This window comes from Mirounga leonina, unplaced genomic scaffold, assembly GCF_011800145.1.
Source record: "Mirounga leonina isolate KUSES-001 unplaced genomic scaffold, KU_Mleo_1.0 Mir_507, whole genome shotgun sequence".
Lineage (NCBI taxonomy): Eukaryota > Metazoa > Chordata > Mammalia > Carnivora > Phocidae > Mirounga > Mirounga leonina.
The window spans coordinates 2,077,702-2,095,335 of record NW_023270789.1 but is presented as its reverse complement, the minus strand read 5'-3'; the positions used below and the strand labels follow the sequence as shown (position 1 = coordinate 2,095,335).

Sequence of the window (17,634 nt, the reverse complement as noted above, 5' to 3'; positions counted from 1 at the left end):
AAAAAAAAAAAAAAAAAAGATGTCCCTTTGAGTCCTGTACGTATCATTTCCCTTGAATGTCTGCGTCTATTCAGTCATAAATATAAAATTCTAAAATATAAATAACCAGGCATGCTAGAACTAGCTCTTCAAAACTGTGCATGAGGTTCTTCACTAATGTGGAATTGCTTGACATTTGATCACTTTTCTCACTTTTCAGTGTGATGTACCTACAGTTTGTGCCCAAGTCCCACCTCTTCTTCACCGCTGGGAAGGACCATAAGATTAAGCAGTGGGATGCAGACAAATTTGAACACATACAGACTCTGGAGGTGACCTCTTGCCTGCTTTGCTTGCTCAGTATTCAGAACTACTTTTAAGATCAAGTGTTGCTCTTCCACTCAGCGCAGGTTTCGGCCAAGGAATAAGGTGTTCCTACTCAGCGTTTCTCTTTTTGTGTCTTCTTTCTCCAGGGGCACCACCAGGAAATCTGGTGCTTGGCCATAAGCCCCAGTGGAGACTATGTTGTGTCATCGTCACATGACAAATCCCTGAGACTTTGGGAGAGAACAAGGGAGCCTCTTATTCTTGAGGAAGAAAGGGAGATGGTAAGGACTCAGGCTTGGTTACAGAATGTGCTGGTGGGTGGGTGTCTGGTTCTGTCTAGTGTGGCCACCCCTCAGCCAGTGCACGTCCAGGCACCTCCAGAAGAGGTTTCCAACACCCCCATCAACCATTTCAGGAGCCACACAGAGACAGAGATGCCATTAGGGGGTTGCATTTTGAAAGACGCAGCTTTTTACTGTCTCCTTTCACTTCATGTAGAGACCGTGGTTCTTCTTCCAGATTAATTTGTATCTGTCTCTTGGCAGCAAAGGGAAGCAGAATATGAGGAGAGTGTGGCCAAAGAAGACCAACCTGTAGTAAGTAAATTCTGGGGGACCCTGAGATTAAGCCCTGTAATTATCTTATTGGAATTTACTTTAATTTCAAGAATTTCTAATAGAATTAGAATTGGGGCCAGATGCCAGAGTCATCACCAGCTGATGTGGAAAGCAATCTGTGTAGTCCTGTTTGATTCAACTGTATATCCTGATTTTGTGGGACAAACGACCGACCAGATTTGGTATTGGATGTTTGTCATTCTGGCTTTTCTTTTTTTAAGGAGGCTTCAGAGAATCATAGAACAAAAATAAAAATAAAAAAATTTTAGAAATTGGGCATTCTCTTTATACTTTTAGAGGGTAGGGTATTCTTTTCTTTTTTTTCCATTTTTTTTTTAATGAGTAATTCTTTTTTTTAATTAATTTAATTTTATTATGTTATATTAGTCACCATGCATTACCTCATTAGTTTTTGATGTAGTGATCCACGATCCATTGTTTTCATATAACACCCAGTGCTCCATGCAGTACGTGCTCTGCTTAATGCTCATCACCAGGCTAACCCATCCTCCCACCCTCCTCCCCTCTAGAACCCTCAGTTTGTTTCTCAGAGTCCATAGTCTCTCATGGTTCTTCTCCCCCTCCAATTTCCCCCGTTCATTTTTCCCTTCCTACTATCTTCTTTTTTTTTTTTTAGCATATAATGTATTATTTGTTTCAGGGGTACAGATCTGTGATTCAACAGTTTCACACAATTCACAGCGCTCACCATAGCACATACCCTCCCCAATGTCTATCACCTAGCCACCCCCCCACCTCCCTCCACTCCAGCAGCCCTCAGTTTGTTTCCTGAGATTAAGAGTCTCTTATGGTTTGTCTCCCTCTCTGGTTTCATCTTGTTTCATTTTTTTCCTCCCTTCCCCTATGATCCTCTGTCTTGTTTCCCAAATTCCTCATATCAGTGAGATCATATGATACTTGTCTTTCTCTGATTGACTTATTTCGCTTAGCATAATAGAGGGTAGGATATTCTTATGATAATGAGTATAAAATACTTAATAGTGTCTGGCACTTATTAAGTACTCCATTAATGGTAGTTGGTAGCTCCATGATAGCATTATCATAACATAGTGATGACTGCTCTTTTCTGGATATAAAATTAATTTATTGGTTCTTTAGTGCCTGTCAACAATATTGTCAAGGATCTCTTTGTTTCTGGCAGGTTCCAGGAGAGACTCAAGGTGACAATTACTTTACTGGAAAGAAAACTATTGAAACGGTCAAAGCAGTAAGTTGATATATATTCTGTATCTATATTTATAGATGTGTACATTTTTAAGGAGGATCCCAACTTTTTAGTGAAAGTTTTTATCAACCAGGTAGCCCTTTTATGGCAAAAAGTTGATGAAATTCATAGATAGAGCTCAAAACCTCTGTGGTCCTCCCTTATAACCAAGGACAGGAGTCATGTTGAATCGGCACATGGTTTCTAGAAAGGAAGGCTTGATCTCCTTGGAAGCAGCACCCCTCAGAGGTCCCGGGAGCTGCCCTACTCCATGTGTGCACATACATATGACCTCACCTGAACCCAAGACGCTTCGTCTCCTCCCTGTAAATTAAACAGAAAAAGAAACACCAGAGACATCATCACATGCTGGTGTGCACTCTCCTGGCACACATTTATTAAACCGATTCAAGCTAGTTGGTACTTTTCTAGTCAGGCCTTCCAGTTGCAGGGTCCCGGGATGCTGGGACACATGGTGATGACTTCTCTCCTTTGTCACCATCCACGTAGGCTGAGAGGATCATGGAGGCTGTCGAGCTATACCGAGAGGAGACTGCAAAAAGGAAGGAACACAAAGCCATTTGTAAAGCTGCAGGGAAAGAGGTGAGATAGTCCATGGAGTTACACTCTGAGAAACATGTATCCATAGAATTCCTGAGAAGAACACCATTGCTGTGGGAGTTACTGACTCAGATCAGGAAATGACATAAATGTGATAGAGTCTTTTCTAATTCAAATATTTGAAAGAAGGAGTCGAGGGGCTGTGAGGAGGGGACCTGGGTCTTAATACATTTGCAGACTGAGGTGCTTACCATATGGAGCAGAAACTGCTCCTGCAGGGTTTCGGACGCACCACAACCGTTACAGATTTCTAGATGAATTCTAGAAATTCTAGAATTGCCTGAACACATTAGCACTATGGAAATTAAAAGGCCTGATATTTCTTGTATATTCTTTCAAAACTGTACTGTTGTCGCACTGCCTGTGACAAACACTGTCTTGTTTTATGATGACTTGATCTGATGATTTCTTCACAGGTTCCTCTTCCCATCAACCCCATCCTCATGGCTTATGGCAATATCTCTGTAAGTAGAGTGTCTACCAGTTCCCCCTTGGTTACTCAAAGGTTACTTTCAGGGACAAGAGAGGGACAGGAGGAAGTGCAGAGGAATGATGTGAGGCTGGATGCATCGGGAAAAACTTTGCCATTAACACTCTCTCCTGTCCTCTAGGATTTTGAGCGTTTCAAAAGGACCATTTTAGTGTAACTTCTAAGTCATCTGTTTTGGTTGGACTGGATTGGCATTCTCATCTTTTCTTCCTTTTTTTTTTTTTAAGATTTTATCTATTTGTCAGAGAGCAAGAGAGCACAAGCAGGGGGAGAGGTGGAGGGAGAAGCAGGCTCCCCGCTGAGCAAGGAGCCCGATGCGGGACTCCATCCCAGGACTCTGGGATCATGACCTGAGCCCAAAGCAGACGCTTAGCCGACTGAGCCACCCAGACGTCCCGCATTCTCTTATTTTCTAGTGCTTATTTATGTTCAGTATCCAAAGCCCTCTGAAGATTCTCTTCATCTAAATGAACTTTGAAATTGAGGTTTTTGGAGGAAAACTTGACGTAAACCAGTCAGATGAAGGAGGACAGAGAGAGAAATGTATGCTTATGTAGCAGTCTCCAGTTACTTAGTACTTTACTCACATGTGTCATTCATCATGGTCATGTGAGTCAGTGTAGCCTCATTTTACAGATGGGAAATTAGCCTGACTCACGGATAGAAGGGAACAGAGTTGGGAAGTGGTGGAGCTGGACTGTGAACCCACATGGGACAAACTCTAAGCCCATGCATGTATATTGCCATCCTAGAACACTGTTTCTCCTCTGAGTGGGATCCCTGGTTTTTAGATGGGAATTACAGATCTCCAGTAGAAACCAACCTAGAGTATCACTAAGGCTGTTATTTGCTTCCTTTATAGCCTTCAGCTTATGTGTTGGAGATTTTTAAAGGAATCAAGTCGAGGTAAGTCCCAGTGTACAGTGACTATAATTTGTCAGCTAACAGCATTTATCGAATTCTTGTCTGACCATGAGATAAATAGAAGTTATAATTGATGGTTATTTTCCTTATAGGTTTAATTATGTCAACATTTTGGTGGAAAATAGTATATTATAATGTCTTTCTGAAGCAGAACTAGGAGGCTCCTCCTAAAGTATGAAGGGAGATGCTTTTAGAGACAAATGAAGGGTAGCCCTACTTTATATTATAGGTAATGAGATCATCATCAGTCACAAGTACCAACTGGTAACCTTTTTTGGTTATGTGTTTCCTTTGGCTTATTTTCTGTGTACATACACAATTGGAATTCTATGTATATAATTTTATATCCTTTTCTTTTTCACGGAATACTTCCTGAGCATTTGCTCAAGTTACAAATATTCTTCAAAAATACATTCGTTGAATTATGTCAATCCATTGTATGGATAATTACTATTGGATTTGCTTTTGTTTTTTTTTGCTGTTAATCAGTACTGCTTCAGTGAACACCTTTACATAGGAATCTTTGTCATAGCATAACAATAACTATCAGTGGGCATGAGTTTTTTAAAGGTTTGTGTTGCTGAATTACTTTCCAGAAAGTTTATAGTGATTTTGACCAGCCTTTAACAAATTCTTTTGCCAGGTTCAGAGGCAAAAGGTGGTATTATATTATTTTAATTTCTTTCAATTATTAGTGAAACAGCATTTTATATTTGTTGGCCATTTGTGTTTTTTCTGTGAATTTTTAGTTACTTTTCCTTTCTTATACTGTTCAGTAGTTTCTTACTGGTTTTAAGAATTTTTGTATCTTTTGTCATATATTTTTAAAATAATGTTTCTTGTTTGTGATTTACCCTTGGATTTTATTTATGAGTTTTACCTACTTAAAAGTTATTTGCATAACTTTTCTTAATCTCTAAATCTGTCCCTTACAACAAGAAATAAATACACTATCTGAGGATCTGAAACTTCCCTGGAGAAATGTAAATCAAAATTTAAATTAATGGAAGTGTTGTGCATTCCTAGAAAGGAAGATTCTATGTTCTAAAGATATAGGTTTTGTTTTTTGTTTTTTTTTTTAATTAGTTCATAGGTTTGTGAGCCCGGTTGAAAACCTCTTGAGATTTGGAATTGGAGTTGATGAAATGATGCTAGAACTAGGTCAAGAAAAATAAAACAAACCAGAAGAAAACAAGAGAGAGCTATCCTCCTAAATTAAAAAGCTATAAAATTCACAAAACTAAAACACTACAGGATTGTTGTTAGAATCAGTCATTAAAACAGACTTGAAAGCCCTGAAACAGAGTCTCATATGTCTCAGTGTATGGCAAAAAGAAGTATATAAAGATGGAATATTCAACAAAAGACTTTGGAGAAATAATTTCTCCAAAAAAAAAAAAAAAAAAGTTAGATTCTCCTATCATGCCATGGACCAGAATGCATCAAATAGGTTAAAATATTAAATATAAAAAATATTGAAAAGAGGGAACCATCCAGAATATAGATGAATAGTTAATTTAACTCTGAATGGGTAAGATCTGTTCAAATATAAAAGCAGGAGGAAAAAAATAGTAAAAGATTTAAGAATTGAGCATGTTGAGAAATGTGACATTTTTAATGCTTATTCTCTTCTTCAGTGAACTGGAAGAGTCTCTGCTTGTGCTACCTTTTTCTTATGTCCCGGACATCCTTAAGCTCTTTAATGAATTCATCCAGCTGGGCTCTGATATTGAACTTCTGTGTAGGTGCCTCTTCTTTCTGCTCAGGTAACATCCTTTCCAAAGAATCCTGTGTCTGCTCCGCCTGAGTGCTCTGGTGCTACTTGAACTAATGGTATCGATGCTCTGGGATTAAGAAACCTGATGTTTCAGACTGAGAGAGTTATAGGATTTCACTGCTGTGGGACATAAATTGTTATCCTGCGGAATCAGTCTTGTCCTTACCCAAGGAGAGTGATGGCCCACCTCTTTAAGTCACAAGACAGAGCATCGCTCAGGGATGCTTGCGTCAGCATAGGTCTCTGGGTTGCAGTAGCTCTGATCCTTGTCTGTTTGCTGAGAGCCCATTACTGAATAGCCAATTGGCCTCATTTGTTGTGTCTTTTTAACTGTGTAAGCAAAATGATTTAGTTTTGTCCTCATAACAGCATTGTAAGGAATGGTGCCTTTACTTTTCAGGTCTCTGTAGAAACAAATGGAAAAGTAAGGGCATACAGGGAGGGAAGGAAGAAACATGCTTATTGGATTATTCTTAAATATGAACATTTCCTCTTAGTGTGTAATTGAGAAGAATATATTTATAAGAGTTTAAGAATATACTCTTCTTGAATCCTGTTCTCTGCCCCTCAGTCTTCAGCTGTTAGAGCAGAGAACAGAAACAGAGAGATTGAACACTCTTTAAAATGCTCTTAATGAAGATAAAATACAAACTGATCAGCCAATACCAAATAGTTAAAAAAAAAGGCCCAAACAGGTATATTTCATGAATTGGAATTTGCCTCGATCTATTTTCATGCTTCTTTTTTTTTTTTTTTTTAAGATTTTATTTATTTATTCATGAGAGACAGAGAGACAGACAGAGAGCGAGGCAGAGGGAGAAGCAGGCTCCCAAGGAGCAGGGAGCCCGATGCGGGACTCGATCCCAGGATGCCAGGATCATGACCTGAGCCGAAGGCAGACGCTTAACCATCTGAGCCACCCAGGCGCCCTATTTTCATGCTTTTTAATCCTCTGTTCCTTTTATTCCATCAGGATAGTAGCAAAAGAAGAACAGTGATATGTTTATAGTATTCTTTTGCCATATTTATAATTCTGGGCAAGTCCTGAGGCCTTCAGTTGGTACTCAACAATGTTACTAATAATTTCTTACCGCTGTGGCATCTGTACTATTGAAATCAGGGTTACTCATTCTAAGTGAGACACCATGAGGGCTTCCGGCATATTAGAGGGGTCACTGATGGGGAGGCCCATACAAGTAGCTGTGGCAGGTCACAGGTGAGCTTGAGGATGTGTACCGAGGAACGTAAGTTCATGGACATCATCTTGGTACTCTAGGTCGGAGTCTGACTCTCTGATCAGGGACTCTTTTTTGCTGTGGCTTCACTAGAAATACTAATAAACCTTTGTTGAGGGCGCCTGGGTGGCTCAGTTGTTAAGCGTCTGCCCTCGGCTCAGGTCATGATCCCAGGGTCCCGGGATCGAGCCCCGCATCGGGCTCCCTGCTCCGTGGGGAGCCTGCTTCTCCCTCTCCCAGTCCCCCTGCTGGTGTTCCCTCTTTCACCGTGTCTCTCTCTGTCAAATAAATAAAATCTTAAAAAAAAAAAAGAGTTGAGGGCGCCTGGGTGGCTCAGTCGTTAAGCGTCTGCCCTCGGCTCAGGTCATGATCCCAGGGTCCTGGGATCGAGCCCCGCATCGGGCTCCCTGCTCCGCGGGAAGCCTGCTTCTCCCTCTCCCACTCCCCCTGCTTGTATTCCTGTTCTCGCTGTCTCTGTCATGTAAATAAATAAAATCTTTAAAAAAATAAAAAATAAAAAATAAATCTTTGTTGAGTTAGTATTTCTTAGAGAGTTCATTTCTCTGAGCTTTCCATAAAATACCATTTTCAGGGCGTCTGGGTGGCTCAGTTGGTTGAGCGACTGCCTTTGGCTCAGGTCATGGTCCCGGGGTCCTGGGATCGAGTCCCGCATCGGACTCCCTGCTCCGCGGGGAGCCTGCTTCTCCCTCTCCCACTCCCCCTGCTTGTGTTCCCTCTCTCGCTGTGTCTCTCTCTCTCAAATAAATAAATAAAATCTTAAAAAAAAAAAAAATACCATTTTCAGAGTCTGTGGCCACATGGTAGATGGCTGCGAAAAGAGCCAGCTTTGCAAATGAGTTGAATGTGTCATAACTTTTACGATAGTACTGTTAAAATTGACAGATAAAACTGAGTAGCAGGGAAGAAACATCTTTAGCTATTTTTGCCAGAAGCATTTCTATACTGCCATAATGATATGGTGAAATGAATCTTTTTCTCTTGTGTTTTGTTTTGTTTTGTTTTACTTTGATATTGTCTATTTGCTTTTCTAGAAGGGGTAAGCAGAGCCAGAACCACTACCTCTCTTTGTAATGTGACTGTTTTGTTTTTCTTATTAGAATTCACTTCGGGCAGATCACTAGTAACCAAATGCTTGTGCCAGTGATTGAAAAGTTAAAGGAAACAACTATTTCAAAAGTTAGCCAAGTCCGGGTAGGTATCCCTGTAGAAGTACAGTAACGAGGGGGGAATCCTAGTGTGTGTGTGACCTAGAAGTAGCATAGGGAGCTGTGCCTTGTCTTTGGTGGTATTGACCAGACATATATCAGTATTTGAGAGAAGATTTTCATTGGAGCTGGTAGGAATAGAGAGAAGAAAACAAAACCAAACCAGAAAGACCTTGGACAAGGAGGGATGAGTAAGAACACCTGAAGCATTGGTTCTCCTGACTTGCTTATGCTGCTGTATTGAACTGAAGTGAAAGAAAGGTCATTTAATCTTTCTTATATCCCCCCCCAACCCCCCAGGATGTTATTGGCTTCAACATGGCAGGTCTTGAATATCTCAAGAGGGAATGCGAGGCAAAAAGTGAAGTTATGTTTTTTGCTGATGCGACCAGCCAGTTGGAAGAAAAGAAGAGGAAGAGGAAAAAGAGGGAGAAGCTAATTTTAACATATACTTAGAACTCAAATGTGGTGCCCTTTTCTTTTTATTTAAAAGGACTTCTAAACTAAGCAGTGGAATTGGTGTCAACTTGGAAATAACCAAGTAACAGAGCTTGTTGTGTTACAGAAGATGTCAGGATGTGGTTCCCAGCTTTGCCTGAGGAAATGCCCAGTGTGGGACTGTGGGCTCTATTTCTGGGCTTACGGCTTGATAGTTTAAAATCTCTCTGTGCCCTCGAAGGTTGAACCCTTCAGGAGTTGTTCCCATTATATTCTAGCAGGGAACAACGAACTTTTTTTTATTAGTTTTTGACTAGAGCTGAAATGAACATTTCTAAAGTTTTTCTTATTTCTGTGATAACAGAAGATTTAATGATGTGTTACTCTTTGTATTATGTCTTACCGCCTACAGAGACTATCAGGTGCACAATTGATTGCCCTCTCCCATTAAATGCAGAGTTGTGGACCTACAGAGCTAAAAAGGACCATAAAAATTCTCTAAAACATCCTCCTTTAACTTCACCTCTTAGAGGTGGTTATATCTGTATATAAAAATATCTAATTGCTAATTTTTTCTACTTGTCTAGTTGTTTCTAATTAAAGTGTAGTCAAGCTGAGATGCCTTGCTGGGCTTCTGGGTGATTAATACCATAGACATACATACATACATATGTATATGCATGGTAAGAGTTTGGGGAGGTGGGAATATTTTAGAAGAAATGGACACATTCCTTTGGGCCTGGCTTCTCTTTGTGGGAAGTTTTTAAGTTGCTACTCCAACTTCGTTGCAGTTCTGTGCAGATTTCTCTGTCATCTTTTTGTTGTTGTTGTTGTTTTAAGATCTATTTAAATTCCAGTTAGTTAATATACAGTATAATATTAGTCACACATCCAGCACATCGATTCAGCACTTCCATACAATATCTGGTCCTCATCACAAGTGCCCTCCTTAATCCCCATCACCTTCACCGCCCCCCCCACCCCCCTCCCCTCCAGTAACCATCAGTTCGTTCTCTATAGTTAAGAGTCTGTTTCTTGGTTTGTCTCTTTTTTCCCCCTTTTGCTCTTTTGTTTTGTTTCTTAAATTTCACATATGAATAAAATCATATGGTATTTGTCTTTCCCTAACTGACTTTTGCTTAACGTAATACTGTCTAAATCCATCCATGTTGTTGCAAATGGCACGATTTCATTCTTTTTTATGGCTGAGTAATATTCCATTGTGTGTGTATATACCATATCTTTATTCATTCATCAGTCAATGGACACTTGGTCTGTTTCCAGATTTGGCATGTATCCCTTTGAATTAGTATTTTTGTATCCTTTGGGTAAATACCCAGTAGTGCAATTGCTGGATCATAGGGTAGTTCTATTTTTAATTTTTTGAAGAAGCTCCATACTGTTTTCCAGAGTGGCTGCCCCAGTTTGCATTCCCACCAATAGTGCAAGAGGGTTCTTCTTTCTCCTCATTCCTGTCAACACTTCTTGTTTCTTGTGTTGTTATTTTAGCCACTCTGACGGGTGTGAGGTAATATCTCATTGTGGTTTTGATTCACATTTCTCTGATAGTAAGTGATGTTGAGCATCTTTTCATGTGTTGGCCATCTGTATGTCTTTGGAAAACTATTCATGTCTTCTGCACATTTTTAAATTGGATTATTTGTTTTGGGGTGTTGAATTTGATAAGTTCTTTATATATTTTGGATACTAACCTTTTATCTGATAAGGCATTTGCAAATATCTTCTCTCATTCTGTTGGTTGCCCTTTAGTTTTGTCAGCTTTTTCCTTCACTGTGCAGAAGCTTCTTATTTTGATGTAGTCCCAGTAGTTTATTTTTGCTTTTATTTCCCTTGCCTCAGGAGACATATCTAGAAAGAAGTTGCTGTGGCCGATGTCAAAGAGGTTACTGCCTGTGTTTTCCTCCAGGATTTTGATGGTTTCCTGTCTCACATTTAGGTCTTTAATCCATTTTGAATTGATTTTTATGTTTGGTGTAAGAAAGTGGTCCAGTTTCTTTCTTTTGGTGTTTCTGCCTGGTTTTCCCAACACCACTTGTTAAAGAGACCATCTTTTGCCATTGGATGTTCTTACCTGCTTTGTCAAAGATTAATTGACCATATAGTTGTGGGTTCATTTCCGGGTTTTCTCTTCTGTTCTATTGCTCTATGTGTCTATTTTTGTGCCAGTACCATACCTAGGTATCTTGTTTTTGGTGCAGTTGTAAATGGGATCTATTCCTTGATTTCTCTTTCTGCTGCGTCGTTATTGGTGTATAGAAATGCAACAGGTTTCTGACATTGATTTTGTATCCTGCAACTCTACTGAATTTGTTTATCAGTCCTAGCAGTTTTTTATCGGAGTCTTTCAGGTTTTCTGATAGAGTATCATGTCATCTACAAATAGTGAAAGTTTTACTTCTTCCTTGTTAATTTGGATGACTTTTATTTCTTTTTGTTGTCTGATTGCTGTGGCTAGAACTTCAGTACTATGTTGAATAAAAGTGGTGAGAGTAGACATCCCTGTCATGTTCCTGACCATAGAGGAAAAGCTCTCAGTTTTTCCCATTGAGGATGATATTAACTGTGGGTTTTTCATATATGGTCTTTATTATGTTGAAATATGTTCCCTCTAAACTTGCTTTGTTGAGGGTTTTTATCATGAATTGATGTACTTTGTCAAATGCTTTTTCTGAATCTATTGAAAGGCTCATATGGTTCTTATCCTTTCTTTTATTAATGTGGTGTATCACGTTGATTGATTTGTGAATATGTTGAACCACCCTTGCAGCCCAGGAATAAATCCTACTTGATCGTGGTGAATGATTCTTTTAATGTACTGTTGGATTCAGTTTGCTAGTTTTTTTTTTTTTTTTTTTGAGAATTTTTGCATCCATGTTCATCAGGGATATTGGCCTATAGTTCTCTTTTTTAGTGGAGTCTTTATCTGGTTTTGGTATCAGGGTAATGCTGGCCTCATAGAATGGATTTGGAAGTTTTCCTTCCTCTTCCATTTTTTGGAACAGCTTGAGAAGAATAGGTATTAATTCTTTAAATGTTTGGTAGAATTCCCCTGTGAAGCCATCTGGCCCTGGACTTTTATCAGTCTGTTCAAGTTTTCTATTCTTGTTTCAGTTTTGGTAGTTTATGTTTCTAGAAATTTATCCATTTCTTCCAGGTTGTCCAGTTTGTTGGCATATAATTTTTCATAATATTCTCTTATAATTGTTATTTCTCCTCTCTCATTTGTGATTTTGAGTCCTTTCTCTTTTTTTCTTGATGTGTCTGGCTAGAGGTTTATCAATTTTATTGATTTTTTTTCAGCGAACCAGCTCCTACTTTTATCAATCTATTTTTTTTTAGTTTCTTTTTTGTTATTGTTGTTAAGATTTTATTTATTTATTTGACAGAGAGAGAGACATGGTGAGAGAGGGGAACACAAGCAGGGGGAGTGGGAGAGGGAGAAGCAGGCTTCCCGCAGAGCAGGGAGCCCGATGCGGGGCTCGATCCCAGGACCCTGGGATCATGACCTGAGCCGAAGACAGATGCTTAACAACTGAGCCACCCAGGCGCCCCTGTTTGTTTTGTTTTTTTTAGTTTATATATCACTTATTTCTGCTCTAATTTTTATTATTTCCCTTATGCTGGTTAGGCTTCATTTGTTGTTCTTTTTCCAGCTCCTTTAGGTGTAAGGTTAGGTTGTTTATTTGAAATTTTTCTTGCTTCTTGAGGTGGGCCTGTATTGCTATGTGCTTCCCTCTTAGGACCACTTTTGCTGCATCCCAAAGGTTTTGGACTGTTACAGTTTTGTTTTCATTTGTTTCCATGTATTTTTGATTTCCTGGTTAACCCATTTATTGTTTAGTAGCATGTTTTTTAACCTCCATGTATTTGTGGTCTTTCCAGATTTTTTCCTGTGGTTGACTTCTAGTTTCATAGTATTGTGGTCAGAAAAGGTGGATATGATCTCAATCTTTTTGTTTTTGTTGAAGCCTGTTTTGTGACCTAATATGTGATCTGTTCTGGAGAAGGTTCCATCTGCACTTGAAACGAATGTGTATTCTGCTTTAGGATGGAATGTTCTGAATATATCTGTTAAGTCCATCTGGTGCAGTGCATCACTCAAAGCCATTGTTTCCTTGTTGGTTTTCTGTTTAGGTGATCTGTCCGTTAATGTAAGTGGGGTATTAAAGTCGCCTACTATTATGTGTTATTATCCATATAGTTCTTTTATGTTTGTTATTAATTGTTTTATATATTGGGCTTCTCCCAATTTGGGGGCATAAATATTTACAATTGTTATATCTTCTTTTTTTTTTCATTTTTAAATCATTTTACTCTTTATACCATAATCACATTAAAATTGGCAGAACTCCCATAACCAACAGGACAGAGACCTGTCAGGCAAGGCAAATAGTGAAGGTTTCATAAAGCTGGAGAGAAGTACCAGGGTTCCACAGGATGGCCGCAGCGATCTCAGACAACAGTGCCACGGTGTTGGTGTTGGAGCAGGTGGGAACACAGGCGGCCACAGCCATAGCTGGCCTGAGGCCACTGCTGTTTCCTAAGGGGGATTTCCTAACATGCTTGGAAAGCAGATCACTTGAACAGAAGTGCATGGAGCAGGGTACTGCTTCTGCTGAATAAATTCTACAGGTTCCTGGGCAGGGTCTACAAATCTCATGTGATAAATGGTTGCTGAATTAGGATTTTGCAAAGGCAGTCCCATAACCAACATCCAGGGAAATTTTACCACCAGTGAAATTCTTAGGCCAAAAAATAAATAGCCACACATACCAAACCTACACACCGTGAATTAAAATGGTGCCATGTTAGGGCTTATGAAAGAACCAGAGCAGGAAAGATTATTCAAACAGAAGATCCTCATCCTTCTCTTCAGCCAAAAGATAAGCAGGCTCCATCACCTCACCAGCTGCCCTCCGTTGCTCCAAGTCTTTCTCCGATTTTTCCTTGAGAATCTTTTTCTTCTCCTGTATTTTCTTTAATCTATAGAACTCTTCTCGCTCGCTCTCATCCAGCTCTGTGATGATATAAGCAAGGATATGTTCAATACGGGGAATGATGACGCGTTCAATGGCATTGACACGCTTGTCGCTTATCTTAATGGCTTCATCCAAAGTAACAAAGGAAGTCTGAAGCGAAGCTAGTTCCATCAGTAACTCCACTGCTTTGGCATAGTTCCTCTTTAATTTCACCAGCTGCTCCCCACCTCTGGCTAAACCAGTCAGTTCATAACTGTCAGTTCCTTCATGGTAATGTTCAAACACTGGCAAAGTAACACCTGCTGCGTTATCTTTCTTAGCTCAGATCCTCACTTGGGCTTTATTTACATTTTGGATAACTGTGGTGCTGAAATCCCCTGCTGTGAACTTGGCCTCAGCAAGTGAAAAGGCAGCCTCTCTCATCACTTCACCCATCAACATTTTAGTCTCTATTATCTTCTTTAGGATCTGTCGAAATCGAAGAGTTAAGGCATCAGATTTTTTCTTCAGGAGGTTTCGACTTGTCTGTGCTTCTTTTAATTGAGCCTTCATGATGGTCTGTGCCATGCGTGAGGGAAAGATTTCAATTCGGTCTTTGCCCGACATTCTGACAATGATAGTTTGGCTTGGATCCCTCACCGGGCAGACGAGGCTGCAACAGTCCCAGCCACAGGGTTGTCCTCTCTTGTTATATCTTCTTATTGGGTTGTCCCCTTTGTCTGTTTTTATAGCCTTTGTGTTTTTATAGTCTTTGTAAGTCTGGTTTGTTCAATAGATGCATTGGTACTCTGGCTTTCTTTTGACATCCATTTGCGTGATAAATACTTCTCTGCCTCCTCACTTTCAATCTGCAGGTGTCTTTAGGTCTAAAATGAGTCTCTTGTAGGCAGCATATAAAGGAGTTTTTTTTATCTGTTTTGACACCCTTTGTCTTTTGATTGGAGTGTTTAGTCCATTTACATTCAAAGTAATTATTGATAGACATGTATTTATTGCCATTTTATTACTTATTTTCTCGTTTCTGGAGATTTTCTCTGATCCTTTCTCGCTTTTGTCACTTTTGGTCTCTCCTTTGCACTCACAGTCCCCTTTAATATTTCTTGCAGAGCTGTTTTAGTGGCCACAGATTCCTTTCATTTTTGTTAGGGAAGCTTTTTCTCTCCTTCTATTCTGAACGATAGCTTTGCTGGATGGAGTATTTTTGGCTGCAGATTTTTCCCATTCAGCACTTTTGAATATATCATGCCACTCTCTTCTGGCTTGCCATATTTCTGTTGAGATATCAGCTAGCCTTATGGGTTTTCCCTTGTAAGTTAGGGACTTTTGTCTTGTTGCTTTTAAGATTTTTTTTCTTTATTACTATATTTTGCAAATTTAATTACAACATGTCTTAGTGTTGACCTGCTTTTATTGATTTGTTGGGAGTTCTCTGTGCCTCTTGAATCTGGATATCTGTTTCCTTCCCCAGATTAGGGAAGTTTTCTTCTATTATTTCTTGAAATAAATTTTCTGCCCCCTTTTCTCTCTCTTCCTCTTCTGGAACACCTATGGATACAAATATTACTATGTTTGATGGAGTCACTAAGTTCCCTAAGTCTACTCTCATGTTCCATATTCTTTCTCTCTTTTTTCAGCTTCTTTATTTTCCCTTATTTTCTCTTCTCGCTCAGTAATTCATTCCTCTGTTTCTTCCAGCCTGCTTGTCATCGCATCAAGCCTGTTTCCAGTCTCATTTATTGCATTTTTCATTTCTGATTCTTTTTCAACTCCTTTATCTCTGTAGTAAGGGTCTCACTGATATCTTCTATTCTTTTCTCAAGCCCAGTGAGTATTCTTATGATTGTTGTTTAAATTTCCCATCAGTTATGTTACTTATATCTCTTTTGCTTTGATCTCTGGCTGTGGCCTTATCTTGTTCTTTCATTGGGATAAATTACCCTGTCTTGGCATTTTGTCTAGTCTCTGCCTTTTCCTGTGTGTTAGAAAAGCCAGTTAGGTTTCCTGCCCCTGGTAATGGCCTTTATGAGAAAGAGGTCATGTAGTACCCAGAGCCTGGTGCTTCAGGGAGTGTCTCCAGTGTGTGCTGCCTGCACTCTGCTGTTGTGTTTTGGCTGTTCTGTCTTTTAGGCCAGTCGTCTGCAGAGGCTCTCCTTGCCTGCTGTGGACAGTGTTTGGTTCCTGGCCTGAATGTGGTGAGTTTTAACTCGGTGTGCTCTGGTCTCCTTATGACATGAATCCTGATACCACTTCCACAGAGGCGCTGCAGAACTCTCTGGTGGGGAGATGTGGTGTGGGCAGGGGTTTGTGCTGGTCTTCTGGGGTAGTGGCCCACCACGCTTGGACTGAGGCAAGCTTGACTAAGAAGGCAGCCCTAAGAGCTCAAGAGTGTGGGGTTTCATGTAAGCAAGTTGGACAGCCAGTGTCAGTGCTGAGCTGCTTCCTTCGGGTGGCTCTGTGTTTATGCTGAGGGGTGGTGGAGGGAAATGGCACCAGCCAGCTCCTTTGTTCCCAGAGAGGTGTCTCTGAATGTTGATAATCCCCCCCCACCCCCCCATGTCCCGGCATTTTTTCACAGGGCTCTTTCCATGCTGTCTGCACCCAGGCTGTTTTCCTGCCTTCTCTTCTGGAGCACAGTGCCCTCTGGGCTCTATCCCAGCCAAGCCTGCTGACCTTTAAAACTCCAGGCTTTAAGCTCCACTGGTTGCAAGAACTCACAAAATTAACCCCTTGTCATTTTCCAGGCCAGTGGCTTCCAGGAAATATCCCCTGGTCGGTTCCACTGGCTGTTCCTCTCTCTTGCCCTTCTCCATGACCACAGCTCCCTCCCTGCCAGAGCAACCATGATTCATTTCTCCCCTAAAACACAGCTCCACACTTCCTGCTTCTTTGATGTGGCCTCTTCTATCCCTTTGGCTGTGGAGCTTGTTCTGTCAGTCTTAAGGTCGATTTCTGGGGTATTTATGCTGATTTTATCATTTTCTAGTTGTGTTTGTTGGACAAGATAAGCCTAGGGTCCTCCTACTCCACCGCCATCTTCTTTTCTTTCTCTGTGTCTTCTTGAGTCAGTTTCAGTGGTTGGTGTCCTGTGAATTTGTCCATTTCATTTAAGGCGCTGTGTTGTGGTGCCACCATTTTTTTTTGCCAGTCTCAGAGCTGCAGTTCTTGTGGTGTGGTTATCCGAGGGTCCCTAGCCACAAGTCTAGTACTATTCCTGACCATAACAACACAGTCAATGAAGTAAGGTAAGGAACATGGTGGTATTATTTGTTGTGCAGAATATAAGTAAAGATTATTTTAGCATATAGTTCCTGAAGCTTAAGTATGAAAAGGTAAGAGAAGAGATAGTATGGTGGATTCTAGGTGCTTCTAGTCTGAAGAAGCAGCCTTTTCTTTAAGCGTCTGTTCCTGCCACTAGGGAGAGGAGTTAGTTACCTATTGAAAGATATCCTAATTCTTGAATGAACAAAGGCTGAATCCATATCATGTCTGTGCTTCTTGGAAGTGTTCATCAGAAAATAGGAAACTGCAGCATTTCCCATTAATGTTTTTGATGTTTTCCAAACCAAAACAAGATCAGAAGGGTACTCTACTTGTATTTAAAAGTGTTGCTTTCCCAGAGCTTTGCCATCAGTTAACATGGATTGTAGCAGGGAATTTAAAGGTGTTTCTGTCTGGTAGGTATTACACAAATCAAAGAGAAGGAGAGCTTATGACAGATGAAATGATATGTATAGGAAGTGACTGAGCTCTAACTTTTGGTCAAAATACTTGAAAC

General features: G+C 40.1%; 2 protein-coding genes and 1 pseudogene across 7 annotated transcripts in view; 1 reads left to right on the top strand and 2 right to left on the bottom strand.

The window, feature by feature from the left end:
- WDR3 (WD repeat domain 3) overlaps positions 1–9,466 on the top strand; it is a 32,808-nt gene extending 23,342 nt beyond the window's left edge. For both annotated transcript variants that reach the window (XM_034990191.1, XM_034990190.1), the window contains exons 18-27: positions 200–311; positions 453–587; positions 852–902; positions 2,086–2,151; positions 2,659–2,751; positions 3,186–3,233; positions 4,122–4,165; positions 5,821–5,949; positions 8,314–8,407; positions 8,722–9,466. In XM_034990191.1, the coding sequence (XP_034846082.1) occupies positions 200–311; positions 453–587; positions 852–902; positions 2,086–2,151; positions 2,659–2,751; positions 3,186–3,233; positions 4,122–4,165; positions 5,821–5,949; positions 8,314–8,407; positions 8,722–8,877 (928 nt within the window). In that variant the 3' untranslated portion in view covers positions 8,878–9,466. The remainder of the gene's footprint in view (positions 1–199; positions 312–452; positions 588–851; positions 903–2,085; positions 2,152–2,658; positions 2,752–3,185; positions 3,234–4,121; positions 4,166–5,820; positions 5,950–8,313; positions 8,408–8,721) is intronic.
- The window catches only part of SPAG17 (sperm associated antigen 17), a 235,062-nt gene continuing 219,943 nt past the window's right edge, over positions 2,516–17,634 (bottom strand). For all 4 annotated transcript variants that reach the window (XM_034990189.1, XM_034990187.1, XM_034990186.1 and 1 more), the window contains one exon: positions 2,516–2,701. The gene's annotated coding sequence lies outside the window, so the exon portion shown is untranslated. The remainder of the gene's footprint in view (positions 2,702–17,634) is intronic.
- LOC118000467 lies at positions 13,123–14,715 on the bottom strand (annotated as a pseudogene). Its single transcript, XR_004676470.1, has one exon. The product of XR_004676470.1 is annotated as a V-type proton ATPase subunit D-like (transcript).